The sequence below is a fragment of the Sciurus vulgaris genome, assembly GCF_902686455.1.
Source record: "Sciurus vulgaris genome assembly, chromosome: 5".
Classification (NCBI taxonomy): Eukaryota; Metazoa; Chordata; class Mammalia; order Rodentia; family Sciuridae; genus Sciurus; species Sciurus vulgaris.
Window position 1 is genome coordinate 68904687 of NC_136465.1, and position 17006 is coordinate 68921692.

The following is a 17006-nucleotide window of genomic DNA, read 5'->3' on the forward strand; positions in this document are numbered from 1 at the left end:
TTCTAAGGGAAGAACAATTGGTCCCTGCAGCAAGCTCAGCTCCCCTGGGAAATCACAGGGAGAGTTCTAAGATTAGGGCAAAGAGGAAGAAGGATGAAGGGTGAATGAGGCCTTTGGTTCAGATTCATCCTTTAGCAGAAGAATCCAGAGGGGAAGTCTGTGCCATGGAACCACAGGAGCAGCACTGTCCAGCCTGAAAACCTATCTGTTCTTCTTCTATTTGTGGGGTCAGTTTTTCCTTCTCTGTGTTTGGCTGAGCTTCTGTGGACTTGGATAGCCACTGCCCACCAGTAGCCACCTGTCCACCTTACCTGAAACAGCAGAGGAGGCAGGGAGGAGTTCACCATTGGGAGGCCAAATATGCACATCCTATTCCCAGCTCTGAAGGAAGAGTGGACAGAAGGAATAGTGCTGCCCCTGACCCTGTCTGCAGATGTGCTCACTCGTACCCTCTCCATGGGTGAAGCAGGAAAACAAGAGAACTGAATTAGGTGTGTGTGCACTATGGTACTAGCCAAGGCTGTGCCATGGCTCCTGGGCCTTCCCAGTGGAAGTTACAGGTCACATTCCCAGCCTGGAGCATTCCCTACCGAGCCAGCCAGGAGGTCAGCCTATTGCAGCACTCGAGGCACATGCTCTCTGAAACTCCTGTAGAAATGGAAGGACAGCAGAGGGAAGGAGGCAAGGGCAGGCTGGGATAGGGTAGCCTGGACTCTTCCTTGACCTTGGAGAGTGAGTGTCAAGGGTGCAGTTGGCTCAGGAAACATCAGGGAGCAGAGAACAGAGATGCACTCTGCAGGTCCCTGCTCATCTTGGCTTCTCCAAAGCCTCAGTTTTCCCATCTACAATTGTGAATGAATACACCATCCCTGTGTCCCCAGGTTGTCGTGAGCATTGAATGAAGCAATGTCATGGCAGTGCTTCAATGCCATATGCTGCTGCATTTGTTTTGTAATGAGCAGAAAAGGAACTGTATGTCTGTCAGAGCCCTAATGGGCATGGCACAAATAGTGAATACCTTAGAAGAAAGCAAATCCCATGATGCTGTGTGGGTTGGGAAGCCTTCATGAAGGCAGTAGCGCTGGGTGGGAAAGAAGGTTCTTGTAAATGTGGAGGAGCAGAGGGGTTTTCAACAGGGGACAGAGAGCAAAGACTCCTAGGAAGTGCACAGCCTGTAGCAAGCACACTGCAGGTGTCAGGCCACCCATCAAACAGTGTCAAAGCAGGCTGAGCTGTGCATGGCATCATCCGCAAGCAGAAAGTACAGAGCCGGGTTCCTGGATCAGAAGGCAAGTGCTGAGAGATGGAAAAATGAAACCAAAGTGACAGACTGAGGCCACGTGACAAAGAGCCTTGGGAGGCAACCAGAAGATTCTTTGTGGCGAGTGACTGGTGTGATTGATGAAGTTTCCCTTCTCTCTGTGCCCACTGACTCCTCCCTGCTTCCCCTCAGATAGTCAACAACTTGGTGTTTCGACAAATCACAGACTCCCTTCTTGTAAGGCTCAATTTATTTTTTCTCAGGCAAAAGAAACCTTAGGAATCTTCCCTCAAGCTCCCCAGCAAATGCTGATCCAGGCTTTATTGGAAACCCTTCAATAATGAGCACTACCTCACCTCTCATGGCAGCAGAGCCATGTGGGAAATGTTTCTGTCTATAGGGCAAAATCTTCCCCCAGGTCTGCTTCCTGATGCAAATGCTCTGTAGAATCGCTGTGGCAGGCACTGTCTTCCTCTTGTGGGAGAAGACTTCAGGTATTGGAAGATGGTGAGGAGGCCTCCTAGTGTATCTTTTCTAAATTCAACTTGTCAACTTCCTTCACCGTTCCCTGTAAGTCATAGAACATGACTTCCTACGCCCTTCACCACCCTGGAATTCCCTTTGGCACTGCACACCTTTAAATTTGGTCCCGAGTGCTGAGCCTCTGTCCTAATCCTGACTGGTCCAGAGAGAGGGAGACTTGGCCTCCCTGGTTCTGTGCCCAAATGAAGAAATTCAGGAAGCAATGCTGCTTGATGAATGATGTGGACAATTGCAGTAGCAGACAGACCAAGGACACCATCCACAGCCAACAAGGAGGACAAGAACAACTGCAAGCATCCAGCAAGATGGGAGATTAATTAAAGGACTTACCCAGAAGGGGGCAAGCTGATTGATACTCTGACAGCTGCCTTAAACTCATTCATGAAATTATGGAGCTGAAGAGGCACCATGGGGTTGGGTTGGGAGCTAAAATGACTCATTTTACATAAATGCCATTGATGGAGGCAGCCTAGAAATTTAAGGCAGCAATTTACTTTCATGCTGAATGGAAAGACAAGTCTGAGGCCCTTCTGGAGAAGTATTGCTCCTTGGTCAAGATGGCTCCCCCTCTGTGGGTCCCTGAATTCTTCAAGGTAGTGCCCCTGTGGCAACTCCTTGCAGGAAATCCAGCCTGGGTGAAATTATCCTGAGCAGCAGAAAACAGTGAAGGAGGAGACAGAACCTAGAGAAGAGAAAATGAGAGTGAATCATAAGCCCTACAAAACTACTGTAAACAAAGAAAGGTGTACAAAGTTATCCACAAAGGACCTTTTGGATTCCAGACAAGGGAAGAAACATAGGGTCTGTGCTCAGCTATAATGCCTTTCTGAACAAAAAGATGGACTTTCAGCCTTTCGATGATGTGTGTCATTGGCAAGTGTGAAAAGGAGGCAGCACTGGATGGTAGGAAGAGGTTCAGAGTTCTACTGTGTCACTCTGGGTGAGTCACTAACCCTCTCTGGGCTTTAACTTTCTCACCTATAAAGTGAAAGCTGGCCTACCACCTTACAGACCTGTTCTGAGTCTGTGTTGCCAGTCTGATTAAGATCTCTACTTTATATTGGGGAAATTTAGACACAGAGGGAAGAAGTAACATGTCCCAAGGCCACACAGCTCCAAAAGGTAAGAGCCAGAATTCAATTCAGGCCACCTAGCTCAGAGTTTATGCTCCTAAGCTGGCTGCTGTGCTTCCTGCTCTTCCTGTCTTCTGAGAGTCACTAGTGAGGAGGCCCTGGGCAGGATTATTAAATGAGGGGCATCTTCCCAGGACTGCCACCTCCACTCTGCCCTTCTCTTAGTGACCCAAGCACATCCTCAGTTCTCTTTCCTTCCCTCCCTCCCTCATATGATTAGGAATGGGCTTTGTAAATCCATCCAAAATATGTAGGGACCAGAGGATAGACTTGGCATCGGGTCTACCTGGGTTCGAATCCTGGATCTTGTTAGCTGCTTGTTTTGAATAAGTGAAATGAATTCTCCAAGCCTCAATTTCATCATCATAAATGGGCACGTATAATATGTCCTTCATGGGGTTAAGTCAGTTAATGTACACAAATTACATGAAAGAGTAGCTGGCACATGTAGTGAATGATCAAAAACAAAACTATTATTGATACTATTACTATTAAGTTAGAAATGATGATAAGCCTGTTGTATACTCTGAGGGGACAAGATTTTAAAATGACTGGGCTGAACTGGAGAGGGATTAGGGACACACATCATCCTGTGGGTGGCCATCTACTACTAAACCTTGGGAGCTAGAATAATGTCCCCTCTCCAATCTTAAAGTTGTACTATGCCTAAAAGAATTGAGCTTCCAAAGGATTCCTGAACAGAAAGGCCACCACAGTTCATGACCAGAAGATCTTGTCTTATCCCTCATGGTTGCAGGTGATGTGTGTTTTCCCTCTGGGGAGTCTAACTCCCCCATGTGATCAGATGTCCCGAGGGCCTGCATATGTTCTCTGCTGCCCTGTCACCCATAGTGAAGGTGGGTGAGGAAAGAGAGGTGAGGGACCTGCCAGGGTCCAGAACTCTGTTCAGTGCTGCCAGACTCTTCTGACTCTTCTCACCTCTCCTTGCCTTCCCTCAAACCCCTGGATTAATGGAGGTGCCCCAACCCCATGGTGCCATAATGGTGCACAGAAATTTTCTGTTTGGGAGCACTGGATGTTTATGGCCTGCTGAGTTCACAACGACCCTTGTTTACTTCTTTGGATTATGGCTGCAGATCAAGGGCAGGCACTTATGCCTCCTCCCAGTTTATAGCAGTAATAATAATTATGCTGGCACATCGTGCTTATATTGTGCCTTTTTAATAAGGCCACTTTGTTTGGCTTCTTAATATTTAATCCTGTTTTATATTTACTTTCTGATGGCTTAAAATCAACCTAGTTTTAATTGCTTATGCGGAGGGGGCCAAGCTGGGCTGGGCTGACAGGAAGTTGTTGAGAAGGTTCTGGAAGCAAGTGGTCCCTTTGTCTCTGACCTTTCCACCCAGGCAGGCTGCTATTCCTGGGTACCCCTTCACTCTCTCTCTTGTCCCATCTCTTTCCTGTTTTTCTACAACCTAGTTTTCTCCTCTCCCACTCCCTCTCTTTTGCTCCCTTAGAAGAGGTCTTCCATTCCTCATCTAGCTCAGTTCAACCAAGCAAGAGCAAAGAAAATGAGACCCAAAATTATCATGTGATTCATCAAGGCTTAGGAGCTATAGAGTGTCAGGGGCAAGACATCCAGTACTTCCTTGACTCACAGCACCAGGGAGATGACTGACATTCTTAAGATTCTGAATTGGTCAAAGACCCATGAAGGGCTCCTTAACTGTCACTGTCACTGTCACTGTGGCCATCTGTTTCTTCTGTCACACTGAAGAAAAATAGTGACGAATAACTTCCCATGCTGTTTTTTGTGCAAGATAAAAGTAAATTAGATGGAACATACCTTAGTTCCTCACCAAAGAGTCTCCTAGGGCAGAAACTACAATCAGAATATCTAATGTCACCTGCCACAGGGCTAAGGCAGCCCTCTTGTAGTACCTACATCAGCAGTTCTTGTCAATCATTCGCCCCACTGACATGGACTTGAGCAAAGCTATTATAAAGGCTGCCTAATGTGGCTGGAAAGAGCCCTGGAACCAGAAGTAGACATTTTCTGCCATGCACAAGATCTAACCTTGAGCATCTACCTTCAACTGGTGGTGAATGAGAATAATGACATCTGCCTTCCTGCACCGGAGGGACACTTCTGTCAGGGTCCTCATGAAAACAGAGGGTACTGTTATACTGGATGAGTTAGGAGAGTTAAATAAAGATGGAGGCAGGGTTTGAGGAAGTCAGCAAGGGACAGTGAAGCACCCTGTTGTAGCAACTGTGGGAGCTGTTACCTCTATAGTCCTGAAGGTCCAAAGAGAGTGAGCAGGTTGCAGAGTCAGAGGGCAGCTATGGGAGAGGGCCATGTGACCAGACTCGTGGCCTTTGGCAGCAAGATGCCACTGATCTATGCTAACCTGCATGCAGGAGCCAGGGGGAAGTGCCCAGCCTCCCTCTCTCAGGTCCACTCAGAGATGCCCTGCTGGCACTGCCCATTGGCCAACCCAGCAGGAAGTCAGGTGAAGGAGAATTCCTTGATACTGTTTACAGAGGCCAAATTCAGGGTACATGGCATGTTGGAGAAGGATGGAGAACAATGAAGGATATATAGGGACCATAAAAATACCTTTAAAATTCCATGAAGATATAAGGTATTATGACTATAGTTCCATAGGATCAGAAAAGGAGTCCACAGAATTCATAGGTAAAGTCTCTGGCCTTGAGAAAGTTAAAGTTTAGTCAGGGAGACAAACCTTATACTTCTGAAATAAAACAGACTTTAAGAAAAATAGATTAGTTTTAATATAAGCAAATATTTATATACTGACCCTTTTACAAAGTTCTTTTTACAAATATTATTTCACTTAACCTTGCCCAAATCACTTGGAGTAAATAATATCATTGTCTTTTTATAGATGAGGAAACTTGGCTCAGAAAGGTTAAATCACTTACCCAGAATCATTTGGCTGGGAGAGAGTGGAAGTAAAACTGGAATCCAGGTTTTAATTTAAAATTCTCAGATGCACAGGAAGGGGGTCCTAATTAAAATAAGATATATTCCATACTTGTATAATTTTATCAAAATGTATTCTACTGTCATGTAAAACTAAATAGAACCAATAAAAAAATAAACAAAAATGATCCCACCCCAGTGTTCTAGGAGATCAGAAGAGGGGACTTGTTGGGCAATAGACGGTCCTGGAATCAGCCACAGACTAGAAGTGGGCCTCCAGGGACAGATAAGCTTAAATGGATTAGGGATTAGCCAACTCTTTGTATGAAGGGTCAGGTAGTAAATATTTTAGGCTTTGCAGGCCCCGTGTGTGTACTCTGCAGCTTTGCTTTGTAGAATGGAATTTTGCTGACCCCTGAAATAGGAGAGGGGAGGTGGTTGGGCACTCCAGGGAGAAGGCACTGTATATAACACTGTGTGGACCAAAGCTCAGAGTTGGCATAAAGATGGCACAGTCAAGGGACAATGAGGAGTGCAGCCTAACTTGGTTGGAGACTTTCTGCAGGAAGCAACAGGAAATGAGGGTGAAGAGATAACATTTTGGTCCCCTGGGGCTGCCTGACACATTACCACAGACTTCAACAACAATGATTTTCTCACAGTCCTGGAGGCAGAAGTCTTAGATCAAGGTGTAGGTGATAAGCCATGAGGAAAGGATCAGTTCTAGGCCTGAGTTCTTGACTTGCAGATGGCTGTCTTCTTCATGTGGTCTTCCTTCTATATGTGTCTCTGTCCAAATTTCTTCTATAAGGACACCAATCAGTCATATTGGATTAGGGCCCACCCTCATGACCTCATTTTAGTTTAATTACTTCTTACAGACACTGTCGTCAAATACAGTCACATTCTGAGGTACAGGGTTTAGAACATCAGCATGTGAATTTCTGGAGGACATAATTCAACCCACAACAGATAGGATAGCCAAATCATAGGGAGTTTTGGATTCCAGATTACAGTCTGAGGCAGGAAATTAAAATTCTTTTGCTTGTCTATAACTCTGATAAGTACTTTGAAAAAACAAAGTTTTCTAGTTACACATTCATATCATAAAATGGACATCTGGCCAAGTAAACAATAGGCCAGGTTTCACTGGGAGTGCTCAGGAGCCTAGGCAATAGGGTTCCAGCAGGCGGGCTGTCCCAGGACTCAGCCTTTAGCTCTTTATACCATCTACCACATACCATGCATGCTCAGGTTGGGTGAGAAATGCCTCCAGCTCCTTCAGCTTCCAACTCCAGCTGCTGCCAGAGATGCCTGGTCCTGATGGCTCAACCCCCTCCCAACAGGGGAGATAAAAGATGGACAGTAGTGGAAGTTCTGAGCTTGGGTAACAGGCTACAAGTTGTGGTGCATAATGAAGACTGTGCATTTCTCTTAGCAAATCTCATTGAGCCCAGCTATTCCTGCTTATTGTCCCAGGATGACCTCCCAATGCTCCATTCCTGGGACAAAGTCAAAGCTGTTTTGGGCAACCAAAGGTTTCAGAAAGAGGCAGATTTCACCATGTCTCCTCAAATTCATTCCTCCTTTTAACACATAGAATTTTGTGGTGATGCCTCTCAGTGAGTCAGGATACAGAAAGACAGAGCAGGCCCAGATTTCAGATGTGGATGGTTCTCCACATATTTTCCCTCAGCTTCCAGGATGGGAAAGAAGGAAGGAAGGGGGAAAAAAGGGAGGATTGCTGAAGAAGATTTTGTTTGCTATTTCCTTTGTGGATTTATTGCCAGGTAACCTTAGTGACTCTTTTCATCATTATCAACATTCAAATTGCTCTGACTCTCAAACACTTACCAAAACCCTTCCAGAGTCATTTTTTTATTTACATGGATGGGTTTGGCCATCTTTGACCTTATGTCATGTGGGCATCATGGAGGCTAAGTAAGACTTAATTACTTTTTTAGGAAAACTTGAGTGTTGATGTGCTGGTCCAGCCTGGAGCACATCCACCAGGTGGAGATTTGTTTTAATAGAAGGATCTGTCCAGAGACAGTCTTTAGTTTTACAGAGAGTTCAGTTCCTATAAGATAAAATAAGGATGGTGTGCTGTGAGCCTGGTGACCATAGCTGCAGACAGCCTGGCCAGCTGGGCTGCCAAAACATCGTCTAGTGTTTCATGGCAGATTCCCACAACGGGATATACAAACCTTCAGGAATTACAGACACAGATATACCAAGGAATGCCAAACTTGACCATGCCTAGAGCTAATGCTCCTCCTGCAGGGTGATTTGTGTGGTTTCCAGTGTCAGGAGATCAGTAGTATACACACAAATGCTCTCCAAGCAGGCCAGGGCAGAGACAATAGCTGTGCACCCCTAATTCTATAGAAATAGCCTTACTAATCACCATTTAAGCAGGAGTGGCCACCAAGAGTAGATGTTTTGGGAAAAGGGAGGGAATGTAATCAGTTATGGGCAAGATGAAGTTTCAGCAGGGCATGGTGTCTCCCTCCAACTAGAAAACCTGAGTCAGGAGGATCCCTTGAGTCAGCAGTTGGGGGCCAGCATGGGTAACATAGAAAGACATACCCTAACTGTTAAATGAAAAGGAAAGAAAGAAAAAGAATAAAGATGGAGTCTATACATCTCATTTAGCATCTTATCATCTCATTGATGATATTACTAAAAATGCAATGTTATCTATCACTTGCAATGGTGGCTTTAATCTTTCAAGGAAATCTCAGAAGTCAGAAAACAAGCTTCCTGTCTACTTCTGTTCCTCAGCATTCTCCTTCCAACATTCATCTTCTTCCAAAATCCACAGAGGTGTGTTATCGTGAAATAGCCTGCAGATGAGCAGACAATCAGCCATCATTTCCAAGGGCATTGGAGTAGGTAATCTTTAGGACAAAGGTGCCCTCAAGCACCTGAATTCTTTGCCATCTTTCTCCCTTACAGTCTAACCAACTCATCAGTTGAGTGGCCAGAGGGGGAGCATCTCATCCATAGGATAAGTATTCAGCATTTATCATTTCAAACTTTCAACAGTTTGTCCATTTAGTTTCCCTAAAGAATCAGTTCTGGTATTGCTATCTAATCCCTTACTACTCAAAACAGAAACTCCATTTTCATCATTTTGTTCCCGCATGTGCTCATGGGACTCAGCACTAACGTGTTAACATATTGCTCTTCCCAGGGAGATAATGTTCATTTCAACAGGAACCTTAAGATGAATAACTTGACCCAAGAAGCAGATTTAACGGAGACATTGAGGGCATCAGAGTGAGATGAGTGAGAGGGTCTTCAGATCACTGGGCACACAGGCAGCTGCAGCTCTGCTCACATGAAATGAAAGACCAGCCCTGGCCAAATTCAGTTGATGCGAAATGGCCGTGTATGTATCAAGCTCTTCCTGTTGCTTTAAAAATTACCATATAGTTTTTTTCTGAAATGGAGCAAGAGGAAGCATTCTTGATGTTAAAGCCAAATGCTGGCAATGCCTCTAGGTCTCAGGGCATCCTGGACTCCATCACTGACTAGAGCCCCTGTTCCCACAGAAAAACTGCTTGAACAGACAGCACTTGGTGACTGGCAGGCTCGTTTACCCTTTTACATCTCCAAACAGAAGATCCCACACTGTGAGATGCTTATTTGAGTGACTGTCTTCATTCTTAATTGAGGCATGCTGCTTTCTAGAAGGGAAACGTGAACCAAGTCATTCATTTCTGCTTTTGACTCTTGGTGCTTTTTTCATATAGGACTTGTAAAAAGGAAAAAAAATGCACTGTACTGATTGATTGTTTTTGTTTTTTCCTCACTTTGTATTTTAAAGATGAGTGTATTTGAGTCATGGCTCTTTACATGGGTTAAAATAAGCTCCACCCCTTCCTAACATGAGCCAATCTTCAGAATTCCCATTAACAAGCCATGTTCAAGGAAGTTCACTGCACATAATTTGAGTTCTGGAAGAGAGAAAGAAAGAAAGCCCTAAAACTTGGGTTGACCTGCAGGCCCTTCCTTGGATCATGTGACCTTGAGGCCACTTCTCATTGGATCATTTGCTTCCTTGCTGGGCTGGAGGACAATTTCCCAATTCCATTGGCTGCTGATCCTCATAAATAAACTGGGATTATGCCATGTCTGTCACAGTTCCCAACACCTTCCTCTGTGGCCTCACTGAGCTGCCAATGCTGTTAGTTTTACTGAATGAAATGGGGAAAATCTCTTTCTGAGCAATCAGCTAAAGCACTGGCTATCCAGAGTTCAAGGTCATTGAAGAATGCAGAACACCTGCTTCCTTTGCAGCAGATTGTCTTGACAGCTCCTTCCACTCCCTCCTCTTCAGCTATAACCCAGACCTGGCAGGATTGTACAGAATTTTCTTCTCTCTTATTTCCAAGTTTCCTCAAAAACCACCCATTGGCAGGCAGCTTCACATCTGCTGTGCCCATTTAAACTGATTAAAAGTAGATACAAAGGTAGTTAACTACTCTATACTAAGCATACTCTCAGATTATCTCCCTTAAATGGAAAGAAGAGGTGAAATGCACTATGTGTTCAAAAAGTGCATAAAATGAACACATATTGCTTAATGAGTATATGTGAGAAGAAAAATAAAGCAGATAGATATGTTTTTGATCCAGTCAGGACAGAGGCAATTGATGGTCTTCATTGAAAGAAACAGAATGATTTAACTGGATGAGGGGCAAGGAAGTCAACAAGTTGCCTTTCCACCTGCAAGTGGCACATTTAGCTGTGGGTGTTGAGGGAGCCCTTGAATCCATCACAGGTGGGAGTTTCACAGCATGTGCCCTGTGAAGAAGACAAGTCACCTGGCCACAGGGAGGCAGGGTGAAGGTGGATGCCAGTGCCACAGTTTGCTGTTTGCAGTTGCCCCACCTGAGCCTGTGAGAGGGACACCTCCCTAAGCAGGCAGCAGGGGTGAATGGCAGACCCCTCCCAGGAAGTCCTCACATTTAAGTCACTTATTAGATGTACCAGTGCAGACCAAAGCTCAAGTAGATATGAAGGCTATCATTTGTTTTGTGTTGTTAATTTGTATGTTTTGGGGTTTTGGTTCTATTTTGCTATATTTTCTTATGTGTTTTGGTTTATTGCTTTTTATTCCTTTATATATTTTTGGTTAATTTTTGGAGATGAAAATGGATGCTCTATGTGAAAGCTGAGTTCCTTGTTTCTTGTTTTGCCCATGGCTGACTGCATGTTCTCTATTGATGTCTTGTTCCTGGTTCTTGACACTGATCATCTTGTCTGTGAAAGGAGGCACTCCGGCGGGCTTACTTGATCAGAAGAAAGGGAAGTGTGCTTGGTTTAGTCACTCCACGGAAACCCATGGTAATGTGCCCCTGTGCTCTGTGTATGTAAGTGTGTGTTGGTCCATGCTAGAGTGGATGGGAGGGTGTTTCTCTTGATGGCTTGTGATGTGGTAGTTGTGTGTGCACACATGTGTATATGTGTTTGTGTGTATGTGTTTGTACATGCATATTGTTTTGTGAAGGGATGGTAACCTGTTCCTCTGAAAGTCACTGCCTCATCACCTCTTCCTGTGTCGATAGTCAGCAGATAACTCAGCAGCATCTATTCCTTGTTGGAACCAGCCCTTCCTTTGGATAGTGTCAGCCAAGATCAAGGTCACTGCAAATGCAAAGTTGATCCTGGTGCAGGCAGTGCCTTGGTTTTGAAGATGATACACTTACTCCTAAGGCCTGGGACTGCCTACCGCCATGGTTGTTTTCTTCCCAAGCCTAGCACCACCATCGTCATACAATTGCACACGTACATAAGGTGTTCTCTGGGAGCCAAGTGCCACAATGTCAGGTATCTTTCTACACACAGCTTAGTCCTTCGAACAGTGAAGCCTGGAGTGTTGAAGGAACCTGTGCTTAGAGATGGCTGGAGATAATGGATAGAAAGACTGGAGGCTTCTCAATTTTATGACTTCTTTCATAACATGGACCAAACTCTGAAGGTCTGTCTTCCAAGCTCTCAGTTTTAAAACCGGATATAAGATCTATTTCTACCAGCTTCCTCAGACCTGGGACTATAAAGTGAATATAAATGCTTTACAACTCAGCACTACTGTGGTGCTATTCACTGCTAGGGTGTAGAGTAGGGAGTTGGTCAACTCTGGGGCAATCAAGATGAAGATGATTATCAAGACATCACACCTGTGCCCTGGTCTCAGTCCTGCCCAAACATACCATGTGACCTTGGACATCACATTCCTCCTCTAGGCCTCACGTTCCTCTCCTGTTAAGTGAGGGGGATGTGTTAGAGATGAATAATTTCTAAAGCCTCACCCAGCCCTAAATGTCTATGAGGGGATGTCTGGATTTCACTTTACCCAGCTTTATTGAAAGGGAGCCCTAGGGTAGAGAGGTCTTTCCTAACTGACAATCAAGCATATGGTAAGTCATGGGCTTTCTGTTTTATTTTCCATGTTCTTGAACTGAGTCTCTTCTTACCCACCTGGTTTGTCTTCATTCAAAAGAAAAGAAACTGAGAAAAGTCCATCCCTGTCGGTATTCCTCTATATAACCACCAGAAGTCATTTCCTGGTCTGTGGCAGCACTGTGGAGACCTGTCACCCAATGCCACACCCTCACTAGTTGCAGTTTCTGTGGCTGCTGAGGGCTAGTGATTTTCTCACCAGATGAAAAAATCTGGAAGAGCTGAACCAGCCACCCTGAAGAACTAGCATTGGTCAAACTAAGGAACTCATTTCATATTAAAAGGGTGACAGAAGGTAACAGAGAATTCTTTGAGTTAAACTTTTATTTAGAATAATGTACAACAATAAAAGAAATTGCTTCTTTTAAGCCACCAAGCTGGGTTCTACACTAAAAGACTCTCTTCTGTAAACATAGCCCACTGTTGCCTTGGGAAGAGTCTGGATATTGACTGGTTGGCTCATGTGGAACTAGATGGTTTATGTCCCAAGTCAATCTGTTGGGATGGGGATATCAGGATTGCTGGAAGCAGGGTGGGAGATGGTATCCCTGCGGGATGTCCTCAGGCCACACTTAAACTTAATTTGGTAGATTTCACACTCCAGTGCCTCCATTCCTAATGTCTACAGTGCTAGTGTGAGACTCAGCACTTGACTTGTAGTGGCCATCCACTTAAAGTTTGCCATTTCAAGTACCATTCTAAGTGTAATTGACTCAGGACCAGTGTGCATACCAGAACGAGGAAGTCCTCAGATCCACCAAGTAGTTCATGCAGGCACCAAAAATGCCCTTTCTACAAACAAAACTGGACCCTTGAGAATGAAGTCCCTTAGAACTGGTGGGTAGAAAGAAGAGAGATAAAGTCCTCATGAAAACTCCTCTATTTATAGCAAGTAGCAGATGCCAATGGAAATCTTCCACAGCTTTCCTGGGGCCACAGGGTTGAAGGCAAAGAAAAGACTCAATGGTCAGTTTTTTTCAGATATATCTTATAAGGTAAAATGATGATTACCAGATTCCCTCCCATCTTCCCACTAGTTTACTGTTTCCTTGGCAGCAAAATATTCCCTAGGTCAAGGAAAGTCCTGAACCTGGCCTGGATCCCACAAATGGGCCAGCAGATGACTGACTCCTTCCTCCCAGCCAGCGCTCAGTACCAGGATTGTGGGTCACACACTACACACACTAATGCTCTTCTCTTCCCCTTTCTCTTCCCACCCCCAATGCCTTGCCCTGTCTCCTTTGGCTCTTGCAGTGAGCATGCCCACCAGTGAGACCGAGTCTGTCAACACCGAAAATGTGGCTGGAGGTGACATGGAAGGAGAAAACTGCGGGGCCAGGCTGGCGTGAGTAGGCACGGCGAACCCAGGCGCTTGGGGTTCTTTCTGGGGTGCGGGCAGGGAAGCTGGATCTTGAAGTCAGGATGGCTCATCCCTGGAGGGGCAGAGACTAGAACTTGCAGCAAGAAATGTGAAGCTCAGGTGGCAGCCTGTGTGGAGAAAGCAACCCCAAACATGGGGACAGTCCTAAAACTGAAGCAAGTCTTCAGCTCAGCCCTTATGTGATTTTGAGCCCCATCTTATCTCATTGGAGAAATACAGAGTCTGGGAGGGAGTGAAGTCTGTTTCTCCCCATTCCCTCTCGTCCCATTACACCAGAGATGGTAGTTTAGGTTCCTTGGGACTCTCTGGTCATCCTTTCCATTCTGATAAATGTGGCCTGAAAGAACAGCAAAAAGATAAGAAACTACACAGCTAAATGATAAACTTGTTGGTCCTTATGTGCAATGCTGTTATCCTTCTAATGAAGGGAAGCAGGTACCTGAAGCACCATCTTGAGTAAGTAAAAACTTACCTGTGCTTGGCCTAGACTGCATCCAGATCCTCCTCCAATATAAGTCAGTGCTTAGATGTTCCCCTACCTGCTTCCTGAGTCAGACCCCAAACCCTGGCTTCTGGGAGCTGACTTTGACCAAGAACTGGACCATGTGTGATGGAGCAAATCCAGGGGCATTGTTCATTTGTGGATTATCATAATCTTAAAAGTAGAAACTAGTTATCCATGTTCAATATTCTCCCACACCAAAAAAAAAAAAAAAAAAAAAAAAAAGTGGCGGGGGAGGAAATGGTCTAATTGCTAAAAACAGAAACCAAACCAAACCAAAACAAAACAAAAAAACAAACACCAAAAAAAAAAATCCTCTCCTGGTTTAATTACCAGTACCTCAGAAGGGCAAGTGAAAATTAAAAACATGTCATCAGGTAGTCACATTGACCTTGAGCATGAAACCTCTGAGACCATTTAGGCATCTCCTGCTTTGGGAAATGGAGACTGCTTTTCCTTTACCTTGGAATATAAGAGCTGTAAACTCACCCTGGTCACTGGAAGGAACTGCAAACAGAAGGCTCTGAGAAGAATCAATCCAAATAAACTGTCTTTCTAAATTGCTCCATCAGCAGAACAGCATCTTCCTCTCTGGCCTGACTCAATAGTGGGGTCAAATCCCAACCCTTTTAAAAAGGTGAGCTGCAGGTGACCCTGGTCACAGCAATTCAGCCTTGAGAATAGTTTTCAGGTCACAGATGAGGAAGGGAAAACAAGGTTAGGATCAGACCAGCTCTGCAGCCTGTTTCCAAGGGCACCAGAAATTCTGTACTGCAGATTTCTTAGCATTGTTGGGAAGCAGTTATTGTCAAAATGTTGTTAAAATACGATGCTAATTACATTTTTTAAGCAGCAATCCAAGCCTTTTCCCTCTTCTCTTCTTTTGGAATCATTCAAAATAAGCACTTAAGTTTTTGGAAGTGGGCCCCAGACAGCAACACTAGAGAAAGGCTTTTAATCCATGAATTCCAGACCTTTCTGTTATCTGGATACCAAAAGAATGTTTGGAGAGAAGATGATCAAGGACCCTGCAACTCTGGCTTTTGGGCATGGCCCAGGTTGCAGCCCAGGAGAAACCAGGAAGCTGGCACTGGGAAGTCACTTGACAGTACATTTCAGGAGCATGTGAGGCTCTGTTGGAAGGAGAACATGATTAGCCCCCACAGAGGGAGGCTGGCAATCTCTAGCCTGTCACATCCTTGGAGGATGCACTCAGCAGTCTTCAAGAGCTCTGTAGAAATGGTTGCTGCTCTTCCTATGCATGTCCACATTGAGGTATCTATTCTGTGAATACAAAATATCTAAGCACAGTGCCAGAATTAAAATATTCACTTAATAGATTATGGTCTTTTCCCATCTCTCTGTCTCCCCTCCCACCCCACCACAGAGAATGTTGGGGTAAGACTCTGCCAATGTTTCTTATGGGAGAAATGATTTGAGAGCAGCAGGAGGCTTCAGAGACAGGAAAACCCCAGCATTTTTAAAGCTAAGTCTCCTGTAATTAGATGAGGCCAGGATGAGGAATTCTTTGTGGAGAGAAGGGCTGAGTTCAGATGGATCTTGTGGGGGCAGAGGACCAGAGAGAAAAGAACCATGAGATGATACTTTCGTGGGGAGGGACCAGAAGCAAGGGAGGTAAAGAAGAAAATGGAGCCATCAGAGTTTGAAAAGAAAACATGATAATGAGGCTGAAGTAAAATTTGGAGCAGAAGCCCCAAAAAGGATTTGCAGGTATCACATAGACAGCAGGTTATGGAGATCCACAACCCAACTCTGAGCAGGGTTGGAGGCACACATTTGAGGTTATTAGTGTAAAGCTAGCAGTGAGGTTATAGGACAAGGGTTCACAAAGGTATAGAAAGCAGGAGGACAAGGCTAAACCTTGGAAAACAGAATAGGAAGAAGAAAAAATGGGCATTTTTGTGTTGGAACAGGCAACAGCATTGGCCTGGGAGCCAATGCGGGAGGAATTTGAGGACCTATTTGTATTTGAGCTGTCTATGCAAACCTTTACCTGACAGCGTGTGCAGCATAATGCTGGGCAATGGTGATCTGTAGCCACAGAAAATATTGATGCCACCTCACTGGAACTGCAATCTAGTGTATAAAGGACACTAAATGAATAAATGGGTGGTTCTAAATTGGGATAGATATTAAGAAGGAAAAGGAATTTATAGTAGAAAGTTAGGAAAACCTTTTCTGAATAATTAAAATTTAAGTTGAGAACAGAAGGATGAACATAAAGAGTAAGTACTAGTGTTCCAATCAGAGGCATGTTCCCAGGTCCTTGGGCAGGGCCATGGCCTATATGAGAAGACAGAGGGGAACAAGAAGGGGAGATGAGGAAGGAGATAGGGCAGGGCCTGGTAGAACCCTTAATGAGTTTGATCTTTTTAGAAGAATGTGAGAAGTCATTGAAGCATTTTGCGAATGTGGAGCCGGGGTGGGGAGGTTAATTTGGTTAGTTCTGCATTCTTGAATGTTCACTTCAATGTTAGGAAAATAATAGGAAGGAGTGAGACCAGTGAAGTGGCCACCATGGCTATGCAGATGCTAGGAGATGGTGGGTTAGGCCAGGGTCCTAATGTGGAGATGCAAAGAGAGGTGGGTGGTCAGAGTGGTCAAGGTGTCCAGGAGCTCTGCTCTACAGGGTTTGAGGGTGCACTGATGATGGGAGTCGGTCTCAGGGAAGAAAGGGCAGAAATGTGCCAGCATGGGGCACCCACTCAAGAAGTGAGGCCATGGAAGGAAGAGAGGAAGACAAGAGAGTAAAAAGAGGAGGCTGCAATGCAAAGTGAAGGACTGAC

General features: G+C 44.8%; 1 protein-coding gene across 21 annotated transcripts in view; it reads left to right on the forward strand.

Moving 5' to 3' along the window:
- The window catches only part of CACNA1C (calcium voltage-gated channel subunit alpha1 C), a 724379-nt gene that overhangs the window by 575242 nt on the left and 132131 nt on the right, over positions 1–17006 (forward strand). For 14 of the 21 annotated variants that reach the window (XM_079140300.1, XM_079140301.1, XM_079140292.1 and 11 more), the window contains exon 10: positions 13571–13661. In XM_079140300.1, the coding sequence (XP_078996426.1) occupies positions 13571–13661 (91 nt within the window). Of the gene's footprint in view, positions 1–9541; positions 11201–13570; positions 13662–17006 lie in introns of those variants that run through there. The other 7 variants (XM_079140298.1, XM_079140296.1, XM_079140297.1 and 4 more) reach the window with 2 other exon arrangements.